This window comes from Scomber japonicus, chromosome 12 (assembly GCF_027409825.1).
Source record: "Scomber japonicus isolate fScoJap1 chromosome 12, fScoJap1.pri, whole genome shotgun sequence".
Classification (NCBI taxonomy): Eukaryota; Metazoa; Chordata; class Actinopteri; order Scombriformes; family Scombridae; genus Scomber; species Scomber japonicus.
In genome coordinates, this window is record NC_070589.1 from 10,771,035 (window position 1) to 10,786,969 (window position 15,935).

Sequence of the window (15,935 nt, forward strand, 5' to 3'; positions counted from 1 at the left end):
CAGTGACATTTACCCTCACCGGTGAGAGACACTGCTAATATTATATTCACATTAAATCCTGAGGACTTTCACATTGTAGATGGACAAAAAAAAAACCTTTGCTGATCTAGTTTGGCAGATTGTTATAAACAAATCCAAGGTATTAATGTTTATAGGCATCATTCTGTGTACGTTAAATGTTTCCACATTAATTAATTTATACAACAAAAGTTGAAATGCATGGTGTGCAGGTGGTCAAGTGATTAGAGCGCATGCCACGTACGCAGCCGACCCCGGTTCGAGTCCTGGCCGCAGGTCCTTTGCTGCATGTCACCCCCCCCCCCCCTCTCTCCCATGTTTTCTGTCTGTCTACTGCTAAATAAAGGTGTCTATGCTGAAAATAAATGTTGAAATGGATAGATTTTTTTATTCATGCTAATAATTAGTCTTATTATTTACTGTCACATCATCACTGTATAGCCTTTTGCTGCAGGATTGTGGGTAATTTCCTAAGCAAAGTCTGTTGAAGTCTGCACCCTAAACTGACTGCTTGAGGTCGTTTGTGGGGTTGATTAATTGTGGATTTGGTCAGCCCTCAGAACTCACAGACTCCGTGCCTGCAAAATCTGCAAATGTGGTGAGGTCTGGCGGACATTTGGATTCAGCCAATTAGTAGCAAAAAGTGAACTTTACCGTAGGAGACCACTGCTCGCCTCCTGCTTCCAACTGCAAGTGTCACATTTCTAACCACGACTCGGGGCAGTTTTTGTCTTAGTGTTGCTGCGATTAAGTTTTAATTCACTATTTTAAGCCAAACCACGATCTTTCCCGAACCCTTACCAAGTGTTTTATGTGCCCAAAAATAACTGTGTTGCCTTGTGCATCTGCATTAGATGCCAGAGGGGAGTGACAAAGTGTTGGTATTTGACAACCTCGGATGAGAACGTGTTTGTTTGGTGTTGTGGTCACTGATGGTTGTTCACCATGGTTGGAGAAACAGCCAACCAATTAGAGCTTTTTGGGTGGCATACCTAAAAATACGGGGACCCATATCTAACTACATCACTTAGCTACAATTATGAAAAATAGCAACAGAATAAGGCCCCAAAAAAGGTGACAAGCTTGGATTAGACTGGCGCAGCTGTTGTTCTTCTAAGTGGACTTACAGAAACAATCATTCTTAAATCTTAAAAATATTAAATCTGCTGCTCTTAGCAACCACTACAACTAATTCTTTGTTGATGGAAAATGTTATCAATGGGATGGACATGTAACTGGGGACTGACTGATTTGGACAAAACAAAATAACCCCCTTTTCCAAACAGAAAATGGCTCAAGTGACTCCAGTACCAGGCGAAATGAAAAGTGAAATTTAATGACAACTAGACTAATGCGCCATGTTTAAAAGGAAAATAGGGCACATAAGGTTTTTCCAAAATGCTTAGGGTTGGGTAAATAACACTATGAGGCCACTATTGTAATGCACAAACCATCACAAAATGGCACTGATACATTTTTCAAGTTCTGAGGAACAGCAAGGATCAGGTATTGGCTTTATAATAATTATGCATCCTCTCCCCAGCCTGCCCTTCTTAAAAGATAAGTCTTTTGCACTCTCTGTGATTGACAATGTAACCTTGAACCCTGTCAGCCATGTGTTTGAAAGAAAAGTGGAATTAAAAGCCCCCAACTGAATCCAAAGTAAGGTCCAATTATAAAATACCTTCTCACTTTCAGCCTTTGATGAAGGTGATTCATCAAACTGAGACACGTCAAATGACCGTTTTATAGCACTTTCACAGTGGCTGAGGAAAAATAAGGCTGGCTTTGGCGCTGTCAAAATGTGCATGTTGTGTGTTGCTACTTAGTGTGTGTGATTTTGCGCTGGTGGTAGAGAACATATGGAGCAGTGTGCGTGAGAGGCAGTAAAGGGATGCTGTGTGACATGAATGTTAGTTTGATGCATCGTATAAATCTCCTGCGTGACATGCATGTTTTCAGTATTATACTCACGAGATCTGTACTAGTTCTGACAGAGGGTTGCTAAAGGTAAAAAAATGGTTGTGTTTCTGTTTGTGAACACACTTTACATGTGCATCGTTGTCAGAATCAGCTTGTTAATTACCCCTCTCACACAAGGTTGGAATTAATAGGATTCAAATCAAACACGTGCAAGTATTTATTAATTAACAGTTATTTACTGTGAGTACCAAAAGCTGTTTCTGCTGTGTAAGCACAGACAGGTTTAATAAATGCAACAATTCTGATGCACATAGCACAACAAAGGCCTAAAATAAGCATCATATTTCATCCTTGCCCACCCCAGTGTCCCTGGGTATTTCTTATCATAATGAATCTCCACTTCCCTTGGAGTAAGCAGAAAATAAGTTCTTAACAAATGCTGGTGTATTTTTGTGTCAGTAGTGTGTGTGTGTGTGTGTGTGTGTGTGTGTCTATCTATCTATCTATCTATCTATCTATCTATCTATCTATCTATCTATCTATCTATCTATCTATCTATCTCTACCTGCCTACCTGCCTACCTACCTACCTACCTACCTACCTCTCTGTCTCTCTCTTTCCCTCTTCTTCTGCTTGACAGATGTTGAAAGTTTCAAAGTTGGACTCCCAACTGTTTTGGGAGCTCTCAGGGGGAATGAGTCCTCGGCTCGCCACCTGCTCCACCAGTCTGACAGGTACAAACATCTTGGCCGAGACCCAATTTCATTCTGGTTTGGAGGAATAAAAAATGATCAGGCCTTAGCTCAAACCTTCCTGTGTTTGGTACACTTTCATTATACAGGTATGCTTTCCTTCTTAGAGAGAAAACACAAATCAACACACACACGCACACACAGATTTGCATTTTCAGTGATACTGTAGATGAGTGATGGCTTCCAGTTGCCAGGATTTCAATCATGGTCAGTATGCAAAACAGTTTTGAAAGCATGCATAGAAATTATGTTTTGATAACATCTATGAAAGGTTTTGTTATTCAAAGGTGCATGTTGGTTGTTCTGGCAGCAACACATGCTTCTAGTAATACTTTTGAAATGTAATTGAAATTAGAAACTGCCATCATAAAACTCCACACACGACAATAATGTTTAGCTTTTCTATGTATGACTTCTTATGGAGAAAATAGTTACCATACCCAACATAACAAGCATAAATATAAAATAAACAGTATACCCTCTAAACATCAGCATGTTAGCATGTCATCGTGAGCTTGTTAGCATGTTGACCAAATCATATAACTGTACAGGCTTACAAGCTTTTTCCACTACAGGATCCATACCGACCTGTAACTGAACTTCCACCTGTACCTTGTGCCTCTCTGGGCTCTCATTTTGTTTCCACTGTCCTCCTCCCACTTTGGAAATAAGTTCCAGGAGCTAAACATCAGCATCCCTCAGGAGGTGACACTAAATTAAGTTCCAGGTGCTTAAGGGGAGGGGGAAGGGTGGTCGCATGGCTATCCCTTGTGGTCTATCATGCAGGTGTCTTCACATCTCAGCTATAAATGGTTTAATTAAGGCTGGTGCTTGGTGTATTTTACATCACAAGATTTTTTATTTTAAAATAACTGCTGTTCAAGAAGCTTAGTTTTCTTACAAATATACTGCACAGTACAACAGTGCAGTGCCTGTACAGTATGTGGATGTACAACACCTTAATAATTTTTATGAAGTTCAAGTAATTGCTATTAACCATAATATTTCCTGATTAAATACCATGTTAAGCAAGGGAATAAACACGAAAAGAGGCAGTTGAATTACTCTAAAGTGAAAGAAGACTGAAACACTGAAAAAAATATTTTGGAAATGTAATTTATGACATTTGTTTCCAACTGAAGCAGGGCTCTCATAACCGCAACAATTTTTTTCCTTCAGTTTTTTCTGTGTTCAATTTTTTACTGCAAAGCCCAGAATAGCTTTAAGGATCCCCATCTGACACAGTTCACGTTTCAGAGCAGCACCTGCAAACCTCAGTCAGTCAATACCTCAGAAAAAAACAAGAGGTAAATTTTCCAAGGTGTGAAACTCCTGTTCTTTCTTCAGAGTAGTGGAAACATTTCTTCACTGGTGCAACACTGGAGCAATGATTCAATATATCTGTTTATTCTGTCAACCATTTGCACTTTAGTTCTGATATTTATACCCTTAAGCTGCTCTCTGCTGCTCTTTCTCAGTTTAGTGATTTGGGCCTGTTTGTCAGCTCTGAAATACCTGATCTGTTCAGTTCAGTGGAAGGCTTTAGCATGCAGAAGCCGTGCACAAAAAAATTAAAATGAATATTATCAAAAATACCATGTTCAAGACAGGTACCTCTGAAATACTAAACTCAAATAATTTGCAACTGCTGTCCCTTTTACTATACTGTAGGCCTATGTGTTAAACATTAATCAAAAATACGGCTCTGCAGGGAATTAACTTCAAATTCTTATATCTGTGGTGTAGTACATCCTGCTACAGGTAGAAACAGAAATTTGGTGCAAATCTCCAAAAAAGCTATATATTGTGCCTTTAAGGAAAAGTTTAACACATTAAAAAACACAACATTTCCTTAATGAGAGTTAGATTAAAGCACTCTTATGTCTGTGTGCTAATCTGGCATTCATGTCAAATCATGCAGACAGTTATTATGAGCAGCTGAGACAGAAAAAGCCTTAAAGTCAGACATTTCTGACAGCTACTTAGTGAAAACATCTGCAGAACTTCCATCAAATCGTTGTCAAAAGGATTGCAAAACCATCTGTATCAGTAAATGTAAATGACCTTTACATAGTTTGTTTATCTCTGGTTTCACTTGATAACAGACTGCTGCAAATACAGAACACAGTAGCTAATTAAGGTTATATAAATAATTTGATTACATGCATAACAGTGAGGGGTCGACACTGTGTGAATGCAGCATTACTTGAGGCAGTTAGTTTAGCGTAGCAGGGGAAGCAGCTTCCTAAACTGCACCAATACGTAGCGCCTCGAATTTAACATTTAACATGTTATATGTGCATATCTATGACAGGTTGTGCTCACAAAAATACATACAATGTGTTTATTACAAAGCTATAGAAGTGGTGGAAGGCATATTTTTGAACTTTATACAGAGTAAACCCTCATTTCCACTCTTCACGCTAAGCTAAGCCTCTGTAGCTCCTAGCTTAATGCTCAAACATAAGAAACTCTCAGTATGCATAAGCGCATTTCTAAAACTGTTACACTACTGCTTCAACATGGGCTCTGTTTTTTTAATCAAAAAGATCAAAAATAATTTATCACTGATTCATACCCATAAAGTATAAATACAGTTCTCCACATCAGCAATCCCAGAGGAAATATACAGTTTCTACTCTAAGGATGCAATGTAATGCACTATTCATGGAAGTTCATGTCAAATGTATTGTAGCTTTACTTCAGTGCAAATATGTATATCTAAATGTATAGTATATCCATATTGATGCCTGTGTGTGTGTGTGTCGCTGAGTGTATCGCTGCTCCAGATGGTCTGTAAGCCCAAGTAGCTCCCATAATTATCAATGCAAGCTGGAGTTATGTAGGCACTCTTAAATTCTGCAAACAACCCTTAATTCCTAATTTAGATATTAATTAGTTTCCGTGTTACTTGGCAAAGCCCTGTGATTTCCCTTGACATCAGGCAGGTTTCTAACTGGAGTGTCTGCTGCTTCCCACTGCAGAAGAGCATGTAGATGATGTAGAAGACTTGATAACATGATTGAAACAAGTTCATTAAGTGAGACCAAACACAGCAGTAGGCCTAGAAAGGAGAGCAGTTATTATTAGACAGTGAAAAATCAACTGTATGGTATTTTATTCTATTTCTGATGTGTGTTTTTACTGCTGGGAACCCCTGATGATATGCAGATTCTCTAAATCTTCATTTTAGTGATGAAGGGTCTGTAAAACACTGTCATTTATATGCAGTCTTCTGCATTATAAATGTTAAACTATTCTTTACTGGTGTATTGTTAGATGCTGTAAATCATCCATATCTTTATAATATTTTCCTACCAAATGCAAATATTTGGAAGCTCACAGATATTTACTGAAAAGGCACGTTGAAAATATTGTGGAGCCAGAAATGCTAAAAATATCAATGAATGTGTGAAGAAGATAATCAACACAATCACTGTTTGACATCATGTCTACTTGATGACTGTTCAGGTGCAATTTTATTCCTTGATAATATGTTTTGCTTTGTTTGTCCAATGAAATATAAAGCACTCGGATGTGGGCCTGAAATTAAATATTATTGACTCATCAGGTATTCATTTGGTGTATGAAACATCTGGAATTCACTGTTTCCAAGAGTGCATGGTGCTGTCTTTAAATTGTTTTGATATTCACTTTACTATCATGTAAAACAACATAATCTTGTTGATTGTCTGTCAGTTGACTACTCATTTACCCAACTAATAGTTTCAGTACTGTACAGATGTTATGTTATGTGTGTGTACATAAAAGTTAATACAGATTAAATAAAACAAAACAAACAAAATGAGCAAAAATTAAAAAGCACATATGAAATACAATATAAATGCAATAAAAGAAATGGGACACCGTCTGGTATTATCATAGTGGTCTATGGCGTATTCAAATGGTGGTCTTTTGCTGAATCCTTTCAAATGTTTAACACTGCACAAGGAAACCTAATTATCTGTTTTATATTTCTGACAGATTTTCTTATTGCTGAATCCTCTTTTCTTTTATTCTGATTCTAAAATCCTAAATACCATAACGGATTTATCACTTTACTCCCACTTGGCTCTGGATTGACGAAGCACAAACAGGGCTGCGTTGGCTGAGTCACCACTTGTCAATTGCCCCTCTGCATCCTGTTGTTGTTGTTTGTCTTCCCATATCATCATTACTCTTCCACTGGAGCTTCTCACTTTAGCTCCCATGCAACTGTAATATTCTTGTTGATTATGACCAAAATAGGTGAACAATCATTATTTCTTAATCCTCTGTTTGCCTCTGTTCTTTCTTCCCTCAGTGCACTCCCATCGTGGGCCACGGATTTGTGTTGGACAAGTACAAATGCCAATGCAAGAGAGGATTTTACCATCCGAGCCGAGTGGCGCTCAATGGCTTTAAAAGTAGGTTACACATCCCTCTGTGATATAAAAATACATGTTGCAGCTAGCTGTCAGATCGAAACTTTAAATCTTTGAAACGCACGCTTTCAAGATTTATGAAATAAAAACTCTTTTTCAGTTGACAGTCACATATTTTGTTTGAAATTCGTGTTATGGCTTTGAATGGATATCCTGGGGCTTGTGAGGTTATGGAACTGAAAGCTTCAGTCAAAGGCTTTTGACTGTTCTTATTGTGGAAATGTCTACTATGTGCTGAGCTGCAGCGGGAGCCACAGGTGGCACCTGGTTCACAGACCTGTTGGATTATGAAAAGCATAGACACTTAGTGAGATAAACTTGAATACAGGTTTAGTCACACTTTAATTGACTCTCTACCGATGTCCGCCAGCCTTAGTTACTGTTGCTATGTCTGCAAAGGTGGGTAGATTTACCACTTCCAACTGGATTTTGTCAGCTAACTACTGTCACTGCCGAATTTTGTCAGCTTTCGAAAGAGAAACCTGTACAAGGGTGTAAAATATGCACACAATAGCTACAGTACAGTACCAGTGAAAAGTTTGGACACACTTTCTCATTCAAATGAATAGGAAATGCAGGAGCAGGACTTTTATGTATTGCAAGGGTAGAGCCATCTAGCACATTTATCAAAGTACAGTATTCTATATGAAAATTTCATTAAAATTCTCCCGACTCTTGGATGGTTGCCTACTATTGAAAGTACTTTTACAACATGCAACACAGTGGTTAGATATGCTTTAATGTTAATATTTTTAAATTCTAACAGAAGTGTATAATAAAAGAAAAACTGTTGTCATAGGTTACCGTATTACCAAGTGCATGTGGAAATGCAGGAAATTGGATTAAATTGTAATTTTTATTCTGGAGTAGGACCCCTAGACTGCCTATTTTATTGTGCCCCCTAAACCAAATTTATACCTTTGCACTTATACTGTCATGACTGGCTCGCAGGCCATAACAAAAGAAGGAGATGCATACAAAATGAAATTTATTAAAGTTAGACAACAGACTTACACTGGACTATGGCCATCAGTGTGTGCATGTATGTGGATGTAATGGCTAATGTGTGGTACATGTTGTCAAAGTATAAACAAAATCAAACTGCAACACAGAAGAAAAAGAGGCCTGGTCGGTGCCGATCAGAGAGAGCGTGGAGCTTGGGCTGGCAGGCTTAAGTAAAGCAGGAACATTGGCCAGGTGTCCCTAGTTATTGATCAGTGGCAGCTCGACTCCACCCATCCAAGGACCTGTAACATACAACAGAAAGGGCCAGAAAGAGAGACACTGGAGCCGTCACGTATACTAATATTGTTTTTTTATTTTTTATCTTAGGTGGGCCCTTTTTAGGCTGCAAAAATAAATTGACAATGGATAAGTACCTCATACAACCCCACTTCAAAAAATGCAAACTATCCCTTTAACTTAACCTTCCTACTTTGTATTTGAATGCCTGTATTCTGACACCTTGAGTTAGAGCACTGCAGTGTCCTCAGGCAGAAAGCTTGGCTCTGATGAGTGAAATAATCAGGCAACTGCGGTGGTTTTCATCCTTGACTCCAACAATACAGCAACCCAAGGGGGATGATATGTTAAGCTGTAGCTTTATTGTAATGCAGCGTGATGAGGCCAGTAGTCAAACGGCTCTGTCTGTGGAGAGACTCATCTTCCAAATCCCATGCAGACCCGTCATTAAAAATCACTGTGGCTCAGATTTGGTCTCATCATTGGCTGGCGACCCTGATTTCCCCTCCTGGAACCTGTCAGTTTCTCCTGAAAACAGACCAGACTGGAAACTGATTTTATATTGTTCCCTAGCAACAGGCCAAAAGGACGGATATCAAAGGGGAGAAAGGATGGAGGGAGAAAAACATAGCCTGCAATAACAATTGAAATATTTGTAAATGTGCAGTTGAACCTCAAGAGACATGACATCTGATTATAAAGGCAAAGTCTACATTTTATTGATGAGGTGATCTGATCTGATAGCATTTTTCTAAATATATATGAAGATCAGCTCATATATACATCCATGAATCTGCCCACTGGCATTTAAAACATTCCTGATGAATAGTTTCACTAGTTAAAGGGGAACAAAACCAACTCTTACCTAATTATTAAGGAAGTATTATCTCACATTAACTTTTTAGTGTTGTATTTTCTGAATTTTTATCCTAGTAAAAGTAGGCTGTATTATAATGGATTTTGGATTTTGAGTAGTCATCTACATTTTCATTTACATTAAAATTGTCTGTTGTTTTTCTCACAAATGTCTCCTCCTCCCCTTCCTCTCTAAACCCTTAAATAATAGTTTTTACTTTTTTTGCAGATTCTATTTTAAGTTGAGCTGGAGTCAGGACATGATTAGCTTAGATTAGTATGACTAAAAACAGGAAGAAACAGCTAGCCAGGAGAAGTATCCAGAGTTCAAAAATACACCTACTGTACCAATACTCACAAATGTACATGTATATCTTCTTCGTTTCAAACACATGCTGAAATGTTGAGGTTTTACAGCAAGTTGTGTTCTGTTAACTATTAATGAACAGCTGCTAGCTGTGCACCCCTGCTTCCAGTGCTAATGCTAAGCTAAGCTAATCACCTCCTGCTCCATCTCATTACCACAGGCATGAGAGTGGTACCAATCGTTCTCATAACTCTCAGCAACAACCCCCTCAAAAATGAACCACACTTAACTGGAAAATAGGTTTATGAAAGGATGAAATGTAATTTCTTCAGTGACTCCATAATAAATTGATAAACTGACATTATCAGCATTGAAATAAGTTGACTGGTCAATTCAAATTCAGCTCCTTTACTCATATTCTCTTGCAATGGTGGTCTAAAGAAGTACTGTGCAACTTTAGCTCAGTGTTTGCATAACTGTATGAGCTATAGGACTTACAGATGAATTACATGCTTATCAAGCATTATTTCCTAGAAGAGCTGCATAGTGTGGTGTGTGGTTGAGGATTTACAATAGACTACAGATTAACTCTAAATCCAGCCACAGAGGACATGTTGCAGAAAGAAGGAAGAAATTGCGTTTTTGGCATCATCTCTTTCTTTACATGAAACTAACCAAATTCAGATTTTAACAGAACATATCCAGTCATGCTTAATGTGACCCCTCTAAAACGAGATGCTGGGAAAAAGTAATCAAGGGAACAGATTGGATAAACTGTATCCAAGTGTACTACATGCTGGTATAACAACAATTATGCAGACCCAATTGATGAAGGGAGCACTGTCACAATATTTTATCCCCTTCTCTTCATTATTCCCTCATCTGCTTAATTAAAGGCTGCATTCTTGTAATTATCACCCCCCAAGGCTTTGTGATTTATTGGATTGATGATGTCTACGTCTTCAAATTGATTAACTGAGCATTTAATAAGAAGTCAGTGTGTGACAGCTAAATGCAACTTAATTACACTGATAATCCTTGAAATCACTACAGTAAATCAGACCTGTCTTCTGAATTGTGATTGGCTCATACATTATACATGACCTCTTTAGGAACACGTGTGAATGTACTCTATGTTTAGACATCCAATTGTCAATTAAAGTGTCTTCATATCCTCAGGTAAGGAGCACAGCTCTCATAGAGATGAGACATCTGACATTTCCAGCAAGTGCCTGCCATGCCGTGAGGGCTGCCCCTACTGCCGGGATGAAACACCCTGCCTAATCCAGGAAGATGGCGCTCTGCGACTCGCTGTGGCCTCCTTCCAGGGTCTGTGCATGGTGCTGGACCTGGCCAGCATGGTGGTGGTCTACCACTTCAGGAGAAAAAAGGTGGGGTTAAATCAGAAGTTACTGTGTTGGATACAAAGGAGATAATGTTGATTTAAAGAGGAAGCCCCCTGATTTTACAAACTAAAAACTTTGTCATGTGTAGTACGACTGAACCTTAGAACACAGTTAAATATCTTCTGTGTTGGGAAAACAATCCTAGTGGTTTCATCTGGATCATCATGGTTTGTTCTTTCTCTTCAGAAAGCCATTACAAACTAGAGGTGTGGAGGTTCAAAGTTCATTTGTGAAAACAGCTTCACCCTGAAATCCACATAGTAGTTTATGTTTGGATCACATGATCTTCACCAGTAGATCAAGTGATAAAGTGATGGAGTTAGCATGGATTTGTAGATGTTCAACCTCCATTTCCTGAAGATCATTTGATAAGCCTGAAACCTCCAGAGCAGCTACTAAATGGACCTTATGGTGAGATCATGTGGAGGAAAACTTTATATTATATTCCAGAATTTTCTAACACTTATAAGATATCAAATGCATTATGGGATTTGTAGGACCTACAGTACTGTAGCTTTTTTTGGAGCTTACATTGATTGACCCATAATAGGGACTAGAAATCAGGGTGATGAATCCCAGTCGAAAGGCAGATAAGGCTGCCAGGAATTGGTTTACATAGTAATTGATGTCACATTTAGCTAACTGTCCCTTATTAGCTGTTCTGTTTCACACAGGTTTTAATGAAGAGCTAAAGGGCTTAACACTGTGACAGGATTGATATGTAACACAGAGGTGCAGCAGATTTTACATTGCAAGCATCAGTGTTTTTGCTGCATGTCTTTGTTTCAACATTCATATAATTTCAGGCCACATGCATTACAGGGACATCATCATTGATTTTGGCCAAAAGGACAACTGAGTTAATGTTATTATCCCTTGTTTCATTTCTTACTGTACATTGACTTTAACTTGATTCATATTATGTATTTATAGTTTAAGGGGTTATATTGGACCTATCCATCACAGCTGCTCCCTCCATTTGAATCCACACAGTTTTACAGCTGAGTCGTTACATAATATAGGTCAGCTATTAGAATAAAGGGAAATATATATGAGATCCTCACGGTGTAGGATAATTCCAACCAATACTCAGGCAAAGTTAAGGTGAATCTTTTGCTGTGTGCTATTTATAGACATGTGTGTTGTTGCCTCAGAATCGTTCCCATTTTTCAGTTCACAAGTAATGTCCCTGGAGCCCTTTAAATTTACATAAAATACATGAAAAACTTCTAGGATGTAATGTGGGTAATTAAATCCAACCCAGAAAAGAGCTATAGACACTCTTACTTTTGTTTAATGCACAGATAGATAGATAGATAAATAGATAGATAGATAGATAGATAGATAGATAAATAGATAGATAGATAGATAGATAGATAGATAGATAGATAGATAGATAGATAGATAGATAGATAGATAGATAGATAGATAGATAGATAGATAGATAGATTGACTGATTGACTGATTGATTTTTGTCTTTCCTTATTAACAGAGCATCCGCACATCTGGTCTCATTCTGCTGGAAACCATCTTGTTTGGGGCTTTACTGCTCTACTTCCCAGTAAGTCTTCTTCTTCTTCTTCTGATCTTAAACAGCCACCACAGTTACCTTAGTCAGTCTGTTACTCCTTCGCAAGTAAACCTGATTGGACGATAGGGTCCTAAAAGGACACAATATTTACTGCCTTTTCCTATACTGACGGTTTTGGTTATTTCATTTCAGACATTTCTCTGTCTTTGTTCTTCTACTGGTTTGAAGTGGGCGGATATCAGTCTGAAATTTCGCTGATGTCAGTTTTTGCACCAATCAGGATTTAGCAACATTTTAATCTGATGACAGCTGTCTGTGTATGTGTATATTGCCAGATCACTGTCAATCAAATCTTATCACACCTACACAGTCCTGAAAGCAGATCAGCTGAATGTACGATCATTTCTTCATTCATCAATATTTAAAATTATGGAAAAAAACTTTAAGCTTTAAAACCAAACAACTTGGTTGGGTTAGCTTTAGGTACACCTGTGGCTTATGGTGTTAACAGTGAACGTAATTTATGTAATAGTACAAGTCCCAGCACACCAAATTTGAGCAGTTACATTGTCAAAAGTACAACAGAAAAGCTGTAAGTGTTTTCTGTTTACAGTGCTGCCAAACAAACACATGTTTTAATAAAGAAGTTGGTCAATAATATTCTTTTTCTAAGTGTAATCTGATTTCATGATGGAGTTGGTTTCCAACAAACAGCCTGTTGCCTGTAACTCTTGGTGTGACAGCTTGTCATAGCTTAAACTGATCCACTGTCAAAACAATACTTGTCTTATTTAACATTTTTAATAACCTGGGTGACAAATGTGTTTTATTTCCTGTGATTGCTTCACAATAGAAACCTCCCATGTTTTGCCAGTTAAGTGATTTAAACATGAAGCAGCCGCAGTAAGAAGTGTTGGCATTAGCAGCAACGTTATACAGCTCTGATATGCCTGTTGGAAAGGATCCCTCATGCATCTGGTGGCAATTTGAATCCAGTATGTGAGTAATTATTGAATGTAAATACATTGAATTGCCATTGCAGAAATGAATCAAAAATCATCATCAAAAATGGGTTTTGATCACAGAAAATCTTATGAACTTTGACATGAAGGAGAGGCTTGTACATTCTGATATAGATAATTGAAATATTATGAGATAATTAGGTCAGTATTTTTATTTTAAAAGGATTGCTGATGTTCATAACAGAATATATTTTCCTGCTATCTAAATAATACAACAAACCCTGTCTATTACTTCTTCAGTTGCTGCTAGATGCTGTCATAATACTGTACTTCTGATAATTATCTGGAAAACGACAAAGAGTTTGGACATCACAGTTGGTGTGCATGTGCAGAGTGTGTCTTATCATGTGTGTGTGTGCCTTTGCCAGCCTTTGTGTTGTCTGTATGTGTGAGCAGGTCCATGTGGGTGGGTGCCAGTGTGCATTGTATATGTGTGTATTTACACTTGTGCACACAGCCCACAGTGCACCTGGAGTGCCGCGTCAGAAGCCCATCTTTAGCAGTGAAACAGATGGAAGGAACCTGAGCGCCATGTAACAGGGAGATCTGATGTAACTGGGGAATTCGCTCCCTTCAAATACTTGCACAGACTGCCAACTGTGAGCCAGTGCTCTCCTCAAACATAAAGCCTGGTGGCTGGATGTTTGCCATTTTTAAGCAGAAGAAAAAAAAAGACAAATCTGTTGAGAAAAAGAGCTTCAGAGGACCCGGCTGACTCTTGGGATAAAGATTTTTGTTCTTCTTCTGAAGTTACTGGAGTGTTACCAGAAGAAAGATATTTGCATTAGAATGAAACGCTCAGTTGTTTAGTTTCAGCAGATAAAGGCCTGCAGGTATTATACGTCTATCCTTATGTGACCACACCTTGCGTATATTTCTGCTCGGATGCTCAAAATGGATTTGATTTTGCATCCATCCATCCACTCTGTTCCCCATTCACCCCAAGGATAACTCAAGTACCAAAAATAGCTGCCCAAAAATACTCTGCCACTGTCTTATATTCACACACACTTGGATACACTCATGAGTTTCTTCATCCCATTGCTCTGCTGTTTCTCCATTCGGTTTTCTGCATTTCTTAGCACCTCTCTCTACCTTTTCTGACTGTCTCCATTTTCTCCCTGTCCCTCCATGCCTCATGTTTTCCTCTCATTACCTCCTCTGCATGTTCTGTCTCCACCTCACCTTTGTGTCTGTCTCCTCTCTGGCAATCTTAACGTTTGTTGCTGCTGCTGTTTCTTTTTTTGCTGCCACCACAAGCTTCCTCAGCTAAGCTTGGCGCAGCTGCTCCGCACTGGTGCTCAATGCATTTTTTAACAGTCCATCAAGTTCTAGCACAACTTGTTTTAAAAATACATCTGCTGATTAATTGATGGAGGAGGCATGGTCGGCATGGCCAGGAGAGCCACCTTCTCTTCTGGGCGATATAAAAATGTGGCTTTTTATTGTGCAGTCCCCTGCGACTTTGTAGTCCATACGGGTAGCACTGCAGAAAGGGCGTGACACTGTTTGTGTCTGTTTATCTCTGTTTATGTTTGTGCAGTGGCAGAATGGAAGATGGGTTAAAAGTGCATTTAAAAGGTTTTATAGCATCACATTTTCCTGTGATTGTGTGCATTTGTGCATGGATTTGAATTTGTGCATCTGTGCATGTGGGTGTAAGAAACAGTGTGGCCTATTTTTACCATTTGCAGAGGTGATTTATTGTTTTGGTCCATGTAGACCAGAGAGCTGGAGGGTTTGATATTTTCTCAAAAGATGAGGGTGCCAGGTAGGATGCTAATCCTAACCACAGGATAGCATGAGGAAGACAGACATACACTGACAAGATGAGTAAACGAGACACTGAAACAGAGCTTGCAAAGAAAAGAAAAAGAAGTAGCAAGTGAATTATTAATCTTGTAAAGGGTTTTTACATTCGGTTTGTCTTTTGCTCTCCATCTGTCTTGATTTCTTCCTTTTACGTTTATTTCTTTCTCATCGAAAGAAATAAACGTAATAGGTTGTCATCGTTGTTGCTATTATTTGATTTGGCATTATGGATTGCAGACATTTTAATTCAAGCCCTATACTTTACAAGAGCACAGTGATAGAATGTTGCAATTGTGTAAATTAGGCATCTCATATTGTTATGCCTGCTTATAAATACAAATAGTTTTGGATCAACTCAGTTGTCATTTTTATTGCCAAATTTGAACAAAAAACAGTAAAGAAAAAAAAGAAAGAAAAAAAAAGGGGTGTAATATCAAAGGAGTCACTCACAGTGCCAAATCCACAGAGAAAAGGTTAGCTAAAAGAAGAGTGACTACATTTGGTTTTGACATGACTCCAAATGAATGCTGATATTACTGTATCTGCTTCATGTGTACATAAGCCATTGTTTGCTAAAGCTGGCGAACCGCCATGACCTACAGTAACCCATGACACTGTTCTCTGTACAGGTCTGCAGAGATGT

General features: G+C 38.4%; 1 protein-coding gene across 1 annotated transcript in view; it reads left to right on the forward strand.

Annotated features, from left to right (window-relative positions):
- Positions 1 to 15,935, forward strand: part of LOC128369353 (probable G-protein coupled receptor 158) — a 59,688-nt gene that overhangs the window by 19,408 nt on the left and 24,345 nt on the right. The window contains exons 3-5 of the mRNA XM_053330379.1: positions 6,997 to 7,099; positions 10,701 to 10,912; positions 12,420 to 12,488. Coding sequence (XP_053186354.1) covers positions 6,997 to 7,099; positions 10,701 to 10,912; positions 12,420 to 12,488 — 384 coding nt within the window. The remainder of the gene's footprint in view (positions 1 to 6,996; positions 7,100 to 10,700; positions 10,913 to 12,419; positions 12,489 to 15,935) is intronic.